The sequence below is a fragment of the Pteropus vampyrus genome, unplaced genomic scaffold, assembly GCF_000151845.1.
Source record: "Pteropus vampyrus isolate Shadow unplaced genomic scaffold, Pvam_2.0 Scaffold94, whole genome shotgun sequence".
Lineage (NCBI taxonomy): Eukaryota > Metazoa > Chordata > Mammalia > Chiroptera > Pteropodidae > Pteropus > Pteropus vampyrus.
The window spans coordinates 1,929,995-1,943,991 of NW_011888875.1; the positions used below are offsets into that span (position 1 = coordinate 1,929,995).

Below are 13,997 nucleotides of genomic sequence, written 5' to 3' on the forward strand. Positions count from 1 at the left end.
CTGTGTATTTTTCGGATTAGAAAAGCAATAGGTTTTCTGCTATAGCTCTACCTCACTCAGTGAATTAACCCCTTCGTTTTTGTTTTCTGTTCTTTGTTATTATTATGTAACAAGCATGTGTTTTTTTCCTCCCAGTGTTTGGCAGGGAAACCTTTGCTCACTGAGCAGTGCTCCCTCGGCCTGCCTTAGCCTCAGTGTTGCTGGGCCATCCCTAGCTTGTGTCAAAATGATGCTCAGAATGGCAAGAAAGTAGGTGATGACCGGGAAGAGAACGTCCGTGTGAGGTTCGGATGAGAGGCGATTTTCCTTCAGGCTTTAGGATGAGAAAGGAGGGAGGCTGAAGCAGAAGGGGAGGTTGGGAGAGAGCGAGAATGAGAGGAACTGGAGTAGAAGGAGGGTGGCTCTCCCTCAGGAAGTGGCAGTGATCCAAGTGCGGGGTGGTTTCTTGGGGAGCAGGGAGACATTGTCCTTCTAGAATTTTCTCTTGGAGCAGATTCAAACTTTAACCCTTTGCATTGGGGAAGGAGGAGGATGAACGTGGCCAAGCAGAGGGAAACTGTTTTTCCCTGACCTGCTCTAGCTCAATTTTAGAACACCTGCCACAGGAATATACCTTTCCTTTATTTTCTTCTATTATGAAAGGAAAATAGTATAGACTTTTTTAGCTTTTTAACTTTCCCTTTAATGTGTAGGTGTGCTATTGCTCTTACTTTAAACGATTTAGAATAATTTAAAAACTGAGTTTTATGGAAAGTTCTTTTCTTTTAAACCTTATTGCCTAGTGAGGGTGTATTTTACGTGCATTGACTCATGAGCTGTAACAGCCTGAATTCCCATCTTCCTCGATAGAAGCTTACAACTTAATACTTTACTTTATTGTTGACAATTTGCAGTTTTATCTCCTTTGCTAGATTATAAACTCTTTCTACCTTATACTTGAACGATATTGTGTTGGGTGTGTCAGAGAAGCTCAATAGACATAATGGTTGTTTTGGTGAGATTAATGAGCTATACTAAAAGGTTTTGTTAAAATCTTAAGAACTTTTTAAATCACACCTAAAATATGGAATTAATTTTCTTACCGCCAAGGAAAGGAATTATGTCACCAGATTTTATCCTTAAGGTCTTTCTTTGCTTTGTTTCCTATTAAACAGGAAACTTTCGACATTTTCGACGATATAATATCTACAAGTTAAAACAGTCCAAAGAAAATAATTGTTCAGATTAACTTTCATGTCAAATACTAAATCGCCAGGCAAATGCTACATTTTCAGTATCCTTGCCCTGTCCTGCTTTTCATGTTTTCATATCTAAGTACATTTGCGTTCCTCACTTAGAATTTACTTCAATCAACGAAAGTTGTTATGCGTAATTAATTATACCATCTCGTTTGGATGTTTGAATCTACCTGGGGGTTCCTTTTGAATACAAAGCTCAATGTTGACTGTTTTCAGTGGCAGAGTTAATAATAGATGAAAAATCAGGAAGTGTCCTTTTGTCTCCATCAAGAAAGTTGTTATGCCTGTTTTGATAAAAAGTAAGCATCGAAAGTCATCCTTTAAGAAGCTTTGAAGGAACGTTTGGTCTGCATAGCATTCTATAATGTAGTTTTGTTAGGATTAAAACAGATTTATTGTTTATGTGGTAATGGAGTTTATGTTTGCTCTCTGAAATGACCATTTCCCATTTTTGCTATTGAAGGAAACAGCACTGTTTGAGAATTGCCTTGTGAAATCTGTAGGTGCTAATGACATTATGACAAGTTATATTATGGTCTTTAAGAAAGGCGAAACATCGAAAAGACCAACAGGTAAATAAATTATTTTTGTCTTCCATGGCAATATAAATTTTGCTTTGTTAGTAGCAGAGCAACTCATTTGCGAGTTTGAGGTTTAAAGAACTGATTAGCTCCTGGATGAGGTTATAAATGGGATTGCTTTATTCATTTAATGAGCAGTACAAAGACCCAGAAATACAGATGTGACTGACAGATCCACCCCTGACCTCTAAGAGTTTGCAGTGGTGTTGGTGGGGGTTAGAGGTCACCAAAAGCAAAGCATCAGAGCCTCCCCTTGACCTCTGGCCTTCTGCTAACTGTACTCTTTCTGAGGTGATCAAATTATTCTTGGTTCCGGCTGGAAACATCTTCATCGATGTCTCCCCAAGTCTACCCTTAAGCTTTTCAAAGAGAGACAAGACATTCTTTCCAGGAATTACTGCTTGGGTTCAGATAAATAGATTTTCTGTATCTGATCACGTTCTTGTAATCAGAAAATTTTCTGCATCACAAATCAGTGCCTTTTGTTTTATTACCAGACCCCTTAACATGGGTGTGAGTGCTAAGCTAACCTTAGGTGTTCATGAATATGTGTTGGTTGTTTTCCGGGGTTTGTGTATATGATAAAAATAATAACAAATGGGGGTTTGCACAATGAAGATCTCATAGGTTGGGGAGTTTCTCTATCATGGTGGCTGATTAATGTGCTTCTGACGGAATGATTTTAGAGCCCCTGGCTAGAGATATTCTCTGTTGGTTTTAGAAGATGCCTCTTGAGTGAATTAACTAATCATTCTTAACATTGTACCGAATGGCATTTGGTTCATTTTTGTCTTTAAATGTTTCCATAGGAAAGGAACAGGATTTTGAGTTTACCATATCATGATATTTTAGCACGAGAGAAAGGCAAAGAGGAAGTAAATGCAGGGTTAAGTGAGAATGCTTACGTTTGCTGGTGAACCTAACTCTCGACTTTTTTCTTTCCTAGTTTAACAAAAACAAGCACAACTGATTATAGCCCTCAAAATGATCCCCCGATGAAACGTGGGTCCTGGTCCTCATTTGTGCTGCTGTCGTCTGGGGTTCCTGTATGCGACAGCCTGGATCTGACTATCGGGGAGTCAGCAGCGAGCTGCGGGCTCGCTCAGTGTTACTCACTGCTCCTTGCGGTCTTCAGGACCAGGGACAAGGTCTCGTGCAGGCAGCAACTTATGCAATGAAATATATTTTACTCCTCAATAAGTAACTGATTAACTAAATCAGAGCCAAAAAAGAGGGGTGAGAGTTGGCGTTTTTGTTGCTTCATATTTGGGAGAGATCGTGCCTTAAAATTCCCGTGTATGAAGTGGGACAATAGCAACTAGGAGGTAACAAAGGGAAAGATCGGTTAGGTCTGCTGCTTTCGCAAAGCAAAAATGAGCACGTTAAGAAGGGTTCTCTTCAGTCTGTGACTAATACTGGTCATATATCTGTTTGGACCTTGAATTTCTGAAAGAAAGAATGAAGACATAGGGTCATTCTCTAGTTGTTGAGTATCCTTCAGATGATAACTACAAACATAATTCTGATTAAAGAAGTGTTATGTTTCTCAGTCGCGTATGATATCTGCTGAGATTTTCGTTCTACATAAGGAACGACTAGGATAACTAAGCTAGGTACCATAACCTGTAAGGGTTCAACATAAAACATTATAACCATGCTAAACAGCCAGCCTCAAAGCAGGATGCTAGAAGGACGTATTGTCGTGAACTTTGTGGTTTGTCCCTAAAATCTGATTTTTTTATTCTCATTCAGAGTCCCTGAGCTTTGTGTTTGGGTTTGGGAGAAGAATTTTATAAGGCAGTACAACTTTAAACACAAAGAATAATTATCGTTGTCCAGGGGACATCATTGTTTAAGATATAGGTATCAAGAATGGAAAAAAATCCTATGGGGAGAACAAAATTATCAAAAATGTCATAGCGCTGCAGTGTTAAGTAATCGACCTCATTTTAGATGATTCCAGTGACATAATTTTTCCAGTGTTTCGTATGCCTTGTTAAAGGAGTACATGGAGAATTCATGTTAAGATAACGCTGCGATCACTTTCAGCATGCCGTGTGCTTGGGATCTACGTGGCAAAGGTCACTCACTCAGGCCGTGCATTTTGTCCAGGCCTGGGTTGTCTGGCCACCAGCCTCACGCAGTTCATGGGGAAGAGGGAGCCTGTGTGGCTGGTGGTTTATCCAAGTCACATAGCCAACCAGAACAGGTGAGCTAGGATCAGAAGTGTGGCTTCCCCAAACCAGGACAGTGTGGAAATGTCACCAGGAGGAGGATGAGAAGAGATGTCAGAGTGAGCTTCCTGCGACTCTCTCCTTGTGAAAACCCCTCTCCCAGTGCTAACGTGCACAGCTCGTACACGCTCCACCTGAAAGTTACGTCCATAATCACGCCTGCACCCTGTGTGTTTTCGGCATCGAGCCTTCCTCCTTCTCCAGTTTAGTGTGTGATTTGCTCTAAATACATCGTCTTTCTGTATCTTCCTTTGGGATTTCTCCTGCCTCTCCTTCTTCCTCTCTTTTGAATTTTGACAGATGAGGCTTCCAGAAAACTTATGCATCATTTTTTTTTAGCTTTTGCTCCACAGTTTTAACTCATGGAAATGATGGCAAAACCAACAAACCATGCTTCGTTGGAAAGTTTTAAAACTATTTTTTTTTTTTTTTGAGGGGAGGCAGCTCAAGTGATTATTGAATCGATATATTATTGTTTCTTTTCTTTTTATTATGAGTATTTTCTATGATGAATTTTTAAATTACGATAGAATAAAGAAAAGGGTAATGGATGTTTTTGGTCTCGCATATGCTGACCTCCATGTTTTCAAGATGAAAAGACTGATAGGAAAAGTGAAGACCAAGAGCTTTATTTATATTTCTTTAGTCATCTAGTTTCCAAAATGTGCTTTCGCTGGATTACCCCATTCCTGTCTGAGTTATTATGATTCTTCACTTCACCCAAGCTTGACAAAATGGAATCATCGTTGACAGCTGTCTTCTCTTCCGTCACCAGTTGTCAAGTTCCATCTATCTATCCCTTCCCACTTTTCCATCAACCAGGAATTCTGTGTAGGAGTAGCTTCGGGGTAGCAAAATGGTGGATGGGAAAAGAGGACCTGCCTCTTTTTATTTAGCTTGTTCGTTCTTTTTTGGTTGGCTCGGGCGACCCTGCTTCCACTCCTCCATCAAATCCTTTATTTTCTCACGCCCAGAATGCTGACTTCTGTCTTTTCCACGCTAGCCTTTCCTGCATGCAACGAGCAGCATAGTTTTCCTGAACAAGACTTTGATCGGTTTATTCTCCTATGACTTCCTGATGCCCGCAAGGGCCAGCTACCTCAGGCAGACACCGTAGTTCAGCCTCCACATACCTTTCAGAGATTACCTATCGCGTTTCTTCACAACCGTAGCTCCAGACAGGCTCTCTTCTGAATTCCCACCTCCATGCTTTGCTCATGATGTCTTCCTCATATGTTATTCCCTGCCTTTTCTCATTTGAATCTTACCCTTATTCAAAGCTCGACTTAAATTTTACCTTCTCCGAGGACTTTGCTTAGATCGTTAGATATCTTCAAACTATATTTCATCTGATTTAAGCCATCATCAGATAAAAAGACACACCACTGTTTCATTCACCACTAAGATAGAAAAACAGCTGTCAATTAAGCCAGGATGCCTCGTTTTCTTCAAATTTTATTCGAATCGAGAAGCTATTTTAGACCTACTTAAACAGAGATTAAAATTGCGCATCCGTACAAATATTAAGTGCAATGAGGAGATTAAGAAATTTCTAAAACTTCTTCACATTCAGGGTCTGATTCTTCTGGAATTTTCTTTCTGTCCACTGTCACCTATTCTGTAAGTTGTGATGTTGGCATTTTCCTGGTCTTCCCAGAAGGTGTCAGTGGCAGATTTTCAGAAAATAACCAGGACACATATTCCTTCTTCAGATGGATCTTCCGTGGCTTGTTGACATATCAAGTTGCTGCAGTGGCCCTGTCATGCCATCCGCAGTGACAACCGAGTCTGCACAAACCCTGGCAGTGACAATTATGTCATGATTATTGCTGACCAACAGCGGTTACAAGAGCACCTGCACTATCAGATGCACCCAATCTCATGATGATAAAAAGCCAAAAAAAAGCGTGCCACTGAGAATGAATGAAATGTGGTATTTTCTCATCCCGCTGACCTCCCTGGCCGTCTTTGTATGCTGCCCCTGCATCTCTGTTTTCAAGGCCATTAAACTGATGATCTCTGGGCTTGATTCAGCTGGGCTTCAGAAAGACATCTTGGAGATGGAAATCTGTGGAAGACCTGAAGATGGTAACTGATAAGACCTGGACTCACACCACTAGAGGAGGACAGAGCTGGGGTTTTTATCCAGGTCTGTCTGACCCCAACGCTTGCACTTTTCTGTGACACTGCATGGCAAAGTAGATGACTCTCTATTACTCAGGGCTGAGTTCAGGAAACTTTACACTTTGGAATGTAAGCATCAAATGGAAATAATTCAACACAGATCCAAGTGAAGCCTGCACCTTATTTTCTCTTTTATGGCACTTTCCACAATCTGTAATTATATTTTATTTATAATTATGTTGTTATTTATATGTTATTCATTTAATATGTCCCCCCAGTGAAGGTGGGAACAGTGGTTTTTCTTAGATTCTGAGATGTACATTTTTTCATAATTTAATATCTGTGAATTCAGGATGTATCTTAAAATTGATGTTGTATTTAAACTTAATTGGCAGCATTTAACTTTTTGGGTGCTACACAAAATAATTATGTTTCTTGTAATTTTTAAATGTTTGATTAAGTGTGCCTTTTAATTAGCTGCACTATGCTTAGTACATAGTACAGTGCCTGGGTCCATAAAAGGCGCTGGCGAACATTCGTCAAATGAATGAACGAAAGCGGAACTTTAAACTCGGCCTGAATTTTTGGATGAAGACTCCTACCTACGGGACGCCCGTTGTCCACTCTCGTTTTCCCGTTCCGTCCGATTTAAGGTTTGTGCATGGCCACAGCGCTCAGCGTGAAAGGGCGTGCTGTCCAACAGGTTGGGCTGGAGACTTCCCAGACTGTGTTCCTGGAGGACGGGTCTCGTCAGCTGAAGCTGGCACTTGGTGGAAACTGCCGCTCAGAAACCCCTCCTGAGGCTCCTGCTGAGCAACGTGTGATAGCTCTTCTCCAACGGCTGGAAATCAATTTGATTTTAGGCAGGCACTCGAGGGGCAGGTGGTCAGACATGGGTTCAGGCTTGAGTCTTGCTGGCACTGCTTAACTACAATTCTCAGGGAGCCTGCTTCAAGTCTGGGACCCTCAGGGGGATCCTTTAAGACACCTGCTGCCTCTGCATTGCCCAAAGAGGGTTGGCATTCAGCCACAGAGGTTGGAAGACTTTGCAGTGTACTGGGAAGACTTGAGGTAGCCATGGTTATGCCCACCAAACACAAAACGAATGCCATCAGCCCTCTGTGCAAATCTTCCCAGAAAGAAACTCTTCCCAAGAGATAACATCAACAGGCTGCTGATGGGATGAGAGTGGTACCTTCAAGACCATCAGGGAAGCACCCAAATTAAGTGCTAATGAAAGATGAGCAGGGACATCATAAATCGGCACCTCTGTCCTGAAGTCAGATGTTGACAGAAGATTCTTGGGACTGGTACTGAGAGGCTGAGCAAGGATGATGGGAAAATCCTGCGGTTTGCTGGTGACCTTTCAAAATCACACAGAGGAGAGTGACTTCTAGTTTAGATTTATAATTCGAACAGAAAACAGACGCTTATCAATACCCAAAGGCTGATTTAAAAAAATATCCCATAAGCAAACTTTAACTTCTTTGCTTACCAAATAATACAGAAGATCCTTGAATGACGTTGTGTAAAAACATTGACGAGATGTTGCGGGAACTTGACTCTTGTTTATGTCCGTGAGCCTATGGTGAAATTGATCTCGGCATATGTCGTTCTGCTTAAAGTCGCAGAACCTACTGATGGCATTTAGTGAGGACTTACTGTCTTCTGGTCTAATCGTTGTCTCTTTGTTAACCCTACACATAGAGGCCACGTCTTAGTGTTGGCTGTTGATCGGATGACTCTCCCAAGTTTAGATACCACATTAACATCCAAATTAGCAGAAGATGTCGATACCAAATTAGCATCCTGGCTTTCAAGTCAGTCTCTTGTGAGGTTGACTAGCAGGCTATTGGCAGGATGAGTTCCCTGTTTCCTGATTCTCCTTGGATGACTTGATTGGATTCGGGTTCCTGAACCTTGAATTCTAAGGACTAACTGCTAGATTAAACAACCCAACTTTAGGCGTCCTGCCTTTTATTCATCCCGATGAGAGAAATTGTACATAATAACTAGATCTCAAATCACCTTGGCTGTGATTTCCCATCACGACTTCACAGTGAGGATGATCAAGGTGTTTAGTCACATAGAATAAATTACCTTGGTTTATTTGTATGTGCAACTAACTGTGCGAGCATAAGTAATTTATAGACCTCATTTGCTTTTTGCATATGAAATAGGCTTCTTGTTCTTTATGGGGAAAAAATGGCTCCTTTGGGTCACAATTAGCCTATCTGACAATTAGTCACAATTAGTCACAATGCTGGCAGTTAATCATGCACAGAAAGTTGTTTAGACAAAGTAAGACTGAATTTCTCGAGCAATTTATTCAGAGCTGTGGTTTCTCTGCTTTCTGTTTTGATATGGTTTAAAGTTTCTCACTGTTCAAAGAAATTAGTCAAATATCTCTATTGACTCCCAGCTTATTGTTGGGCAGTGTATAGAATTAAACGAACATCAGAAGTTGTGTTGCAACCGAACCGTTCAAATGCTTTCATTGGTTGACAAACATGATTAAGAGGCATGTTTAAACTGTACAGCATATAAACAGTATTCCCCTAACAACCCAAGGCTTTGGAACACAGGAGAAGCTCAGGGAAGAGGCTCTAGGAGGAACACTTGAATAGTTTGGGGCACTTTTAATTTTTATTCTGTGTATCTGGTGAATGATACGTGCAAATTAGAAATGTAAATGTGAACTTTAGGTCCTCTAGAGGACTTTTCATTTGAAAGCCTGTTGGATGCGGAGTGGGTCTCCTAGGAGTTAGAAGATCATTCTGGAAGGGTCCAGAAGCAGAGCAGATCGAGGCGATGTTTAGGATCGGCAGGAGACAGCTGTGGAAGCAGAGCGTCACCCGAGTTTTAACAGTAAGTGGCTGTCATCTGTACTTGCACATGTCTTGGATTATCGCCTACAAAAGTTCGAAGTTATATTCTGATTAATTTGTGAGAAACATATTTGTCTGCTAATTTTTGGCTGGCGCGTGAGGCTACATGTTGCTATTTTGAATTTGAAAGAAAGAAGGGTTTGCATCTTTAGGCTTTTCTGCACATTGCCACCCATGCTATAGCTACTGACAGAAATACTCGCTGCATCTTTTGGGACGATGCTTGCCTGAGGGAAAAAACACATTCAGGGCACTTTAGTCTCTTCGCATTCTCTGCGAATTGTAAGCTTTTGTTGGTGATGAGAGATCATTAAGGCAGAGTCTAGGCTGTGAGTTTTCTGGGGTCTGTGGATACCCTATCGCCTACATTCTATAGGCCTGGAAACGAGGTCACAGACAGGGAGATGCAAGGATGCGCCTCTGGAGTCACATTGAAGAATGAAACCCTGCCTAGCACAGGGCCCAGCTCAGCAGCTTTTTATTATGCAAATGCAGAGAGAGGGATTCAGAATCTCTTCCACTGCCAATTAACGCTGGAAGAGAATGATGGTTTCCCTGCCTCCTTGGGGCCTGATCACTGGATCTTTTCCGCATCCCCGACAGTCCAGATGATTCCGTCTGGTCTCGAAGCCTGCTCACCACAGAACATCAGGGATGCTACCTCTGCATTCTCTGAGCACTGCGCCACCAGCCACCCTCTGCTTCCCCGAGCTCCACGATCCCGACGCCTCCTTCCCACGGTCGATGTCTGCCAGCCAGGCCCCTACACTTGTTTGCTTGCAAGCGCTATGCATTCTTTTTTAAAAACAAAGTATAGTTGGTATATAATAGAATTAGTTTCAGATGTACTGTGTAGCGATTTGATATTTGTGTATCCTACGATGTGCTCACCACACTAAGTCTAGTAACCCACCATCTGTCACTGTGCAAAGTTATCACACTGTTATGGACTATCGTCCCCTTCACCTTTTTCACCCTCCTGGCAATCATCAGTTTGTTCTTCGTTTCTATGAGTCCGTTTTTGTTTTGTTTTGATTTTTAATAAAACTCCACCTGTAAGTGAAATCATGCAATATTTGTCTTCTTTTCTCTGACTTATTTCACTTTGCATAATGCCCTCTCCATCCGTGTTGTCACGAATGGCAGGATTTTATTATTTTCTTATGGATGAGTAATATTCCCTTGTATGTGTGCACCACTTCTTCTTTATCCGTTCTTCCGTCATTGGCACCTAGGTGGCTTTCATATCTCGGCTATTATAAATAATGCTGCAGTGAACATAGGGGTGTATGTATCTTTTCAAATTAGTGTTTTTTGGGTTTCTTCAGATAAAGCCCTAGAAGTGGAATTGCTGGGTCGTATGGTAGATCTATTTTTAGTTTTTTGAGGAATCTCCATATTGTTTTCCAAAGTGGCTGCACCAATTTGCAATGCCGCCAACAGTGCGTAAAGGTTCCGTTTTCTCCACCTCCTCGCCAGTACTTGATATTTTTGTTGATTTTTTTTCATCACAGCCATTCTGACAGGTGTGAGGTGGTATCTCGTTGTGGTTTTGATTTGCATTTACCTGAGGATTAGTGATGTTGGGCATCTTTTTGTGTGTTTTCTTTGGAGAGCTGTCTACCTTCATGTCCTCTACTCGGGTTTCGATGGGATTGTTTATTTTTCTTGTCCTCTGAGAAGCCTCTCTGACACTCTGAGGAGGCGAGAGCCCCCTTCTTTGTGCTTCCTCAGCCCTCGTCATGTCATGTAGTGAAATGGCGTTTGTCTCTGTGTCTCTTTCCCTCATTAGTTGGGGAGTTCCTGGAGGATATGGATGACGTCCTCTCCATTTTTAAATAGCCCCCCTTAACACAGAGCCCGATACTAATACACTTTAATTTATGTTTCTGCAGTAAATTGAATTGATTAAACTTTTCACATGTCTAAAAAATTTTCCCGTTCTTTACTACCGAGTGTAAAACATTAAAATCGATGATAAAATCTTGAGTATAGTTAACGGATTAGTTTCTTCCTTGGCACAAGCTACCTTTCGGGGAAAAGTTAGGTTTTTTAGAGGTTTCATTTATATATTTAGTATGCTGGTCCTGTTCACTGCCCTGAAGTATGATATTTAACAGACTTACTTTAGCATCGCTGAATATTATGTAAATAATGCCTGCATTTTTCTATTTAGTGCACTGATATGATAAAGTATTAAATTATAATTTGGTGACCTCAGATAATCAATGGCAAAGATTCCAAAGCTACTCCACTTAAAAACTATAAATATATCTTTAACCTTAGTCTGGAACTATTACTGTGACAATGCTAAATTATAACTAGGTTATTATAATAATTGACTTTATCTAGAATATACATGCAGGAAACAACCAAATGTACCATCAGCAGGGGAAGGAGCTGTGGGTTTAGAAAAATCAAGCCCTATACCCTTTTTGTTGTATCACACACACAAATGTTTTTCAATGAAAAACTTGAAATAATTCTGTATATATTCACCGACTTAATTTGCAAAAATATGGTCCAGATATGATGTCTGCCTTCTTTCTGCTTTTCTCCTAGATGAAGAATGTGTAATACCAACTTATAAGTGTACAATGGACATGAATTTCAGACTTACGGATTCTGTTTTTCTTTCCTTCCCTAAAATTAAACGGAAATATATAATTTTGCTTGTTGACTTTGTCGACTCTTAGGGAAAAAAGCTTGAAAGGTTTATGACAGTCGTCTTGATTTAAATAAACCTCATCGCAAGCTGGTTTTAAAATGGAAGCTGGCTGGCTCCCTGCTGCACGGATGTGTGTGTTCACGTTTTGCACTGTGTGTTTATGCTACAGAAGACTGTTTTCTATTGGACTTCGGATTGCTAGGTTTCGCTAAACAGTGATTGTCGTCGGGGTAGAGACGGTGGAGGGGAGAGAGGGCAGCTCCTTCCCCTGCCGATGAACCAACCCTGCAGGGGGGCGGCCATGGTTCCCGTGGGCGTGCTCAGGGCCAAGACAGAAAAGAACCTTCGCTCTCAGGTGTCTTTGCGGAAAGGCTGTCTGTTTTGCTATGCTCTGGCAACACTGCCAAACCGGTTTATCCTCTGTTCGTCAGGCCCAGACGTGTTTGGCCCCGTGAACGCATTTCATACACGCAAGGTCAAAGCAGTATCCTGGGAGCGTCGGGAGGTGACTGGCTCTGGGATTTAGCTGGGGAGTGGGAGTCGGCATGTACTGTTTGCCATGGGAGTAGACACGTACCCTTGAGCCTGAATGAGTTAATGTTCAAGATGCCCACATGGTAACCACGCCTTTGCCAGACTCTGGGAGAATGTGACTCCGAGTGCAAAATTCATCCATTCCACAAATATCCGTCGGATGGCCATTTGGTGCCACTCTGCTCCGTGACCCCGTGGGGAAGAGCACTTCCGGGCCCTGTGGAGTCTGGAGCTGAAAGTTGTTCTTTCTATCACGTTTTACACGACTGTAGTAACAAGGAAAAAACAAAACAAAACAGACGTCTGGAGTTGGAGAGACCCAAAATTTATGCCCTTGGACTTCCTCTGTTAAGTTCCTGCCTCGTGTGAGAACCACGGGTAGGGCTCGTCCGTCGCGGGCAGGGCACACGCTGGTTTCCTCGGGAGCAGCGTTCTCAGGCTGGGCTGCATGTCGCGATCGCCAGGGGGAGCTTCTGAGAAATAGCGGTGCTGGGGCCTCGCTCTGCACGAGACGGGTCAGAATCTGCCGAGGGCGGAGCGCAGGCATCCGTGTTTTAAAGCACCCAGGGGACTCCAGTGAGCAGCCAGCTTTCAGCACTCAGGTTTATTCTGATGAATAAGGGAAGTTGGGGAATTTCATCCATGTGCCGTATATAATATGAATGGCGACATATATACTTTTTAGCATATGGGCGAAAGCCACTTGAATTATGTGGCCGCTGCTGCCGGAGGGGGCCCTTGGAATTCTACAAGACTGAGATTCCTGATTTTAGAGTAAGGCCACTGTGGGGTTGGGGGACGATAGAATATACGGCCATGTGAAGGTCCAGTGAGTCTTGGTCAGGTCCAGAAATTTGGTGTGCAGAAAACAACTCTAGGTTAGAATCCGGATGATGCAGTCTTGGGGGCAGAGGGAGTCATGGTGATGGGGGCACCCCTCTGGGGAGTTTCGGGTCGGCTTGGGTGAAACCTCCACATGTAGCAAAAAGGCAGAGAAAGGGTCTTTATTTGTTTGGAAAGAATGACAGATAAGGGAGTTAGTGAATGGGGAGCAGTAACAGACGAGATTCCAGAGCTTGGTCTCTGGGACGCCTGACAGTGTGCGCGGGTCTCCCTGTTTGAGAGCTGTCTCTTTGCTCTGGGACAGAGTGCGGCTCTGTCACCTAATGGAAGGCTTCACTGCAGCTCCTGCCGTGCGTGGATTAGGCAGCCTGGATCGCCTTCCCTTCCAGAAACCACAGTGCGTGGATTAGGCAGCCTGGAGCGCCTTCCCTTCCAGAAACCACAGTGCCGAAGAGCCCTTGGTGCAGGAAGGAGGTGCCTGCTCCCTCTGCAACGGTGGCCCTCCGCCTGGGGACAGGAAATGAAAGGGGAGGGAGGAAAGAAAAGGCAAGTACAGTAGGAGCCGGGAGAAGCTAAGCTGGGGTTCTCCCAGCCAATTAAAGCCCAGGTGTGGAGGGTCCAGGAAGCATCACAGAGCTGCCTCTCGCAGCCAGGAAGCAGGCCCTGTGGGTCGAAAGGAAAATGATGGAAGGCAGAGGGAGGCTTTCCTTTTTTGAAGACAAGGAAATTGGGTTAACTTTGTAGAAATGGTTCAAAATGGAAATAAGTAGGAGAACTGCTTCCCTCGGTTTCTGTAATTCAACACTTATAAATGGCATGTAGGCTGAGTGAGGTCAGCTATATTTGCTGTGAATCGAGAGAGAGAGAGAGAGAGAGAGAGAGAGAGA

The 13,997-nt window shown here is 42.8% G+C and overlaps 1 protein-coding gene across 1 annotated transcript in view; it reads left to right on the plus strand.

Moving 5' to 3' along the window:
* Positions 1 to 5,972: 5,972 nt before the first annotated feature.
* The window catches only part of DNAH5 (dynein axonemal heavy chain 5), a 223,620-nt gene continuing 215,595 nt past the window's right edge, over positions 5,973 to 13,997 (plus strand). The window contains exons 1-2 of the mRNA XM_023532947.1: positions 5,973 to 6,141; positions 6,831 to 6,997. Of these exons, the coding sequence (XP_023388715.1) occupies positions 5,973 to 6,141; positions 6,831 to 6,997 (336 nt within the window). The remainder of the gene's footprint in view (positions 6,142 to 6,830; positions 6,998 to 13,997) is intronic.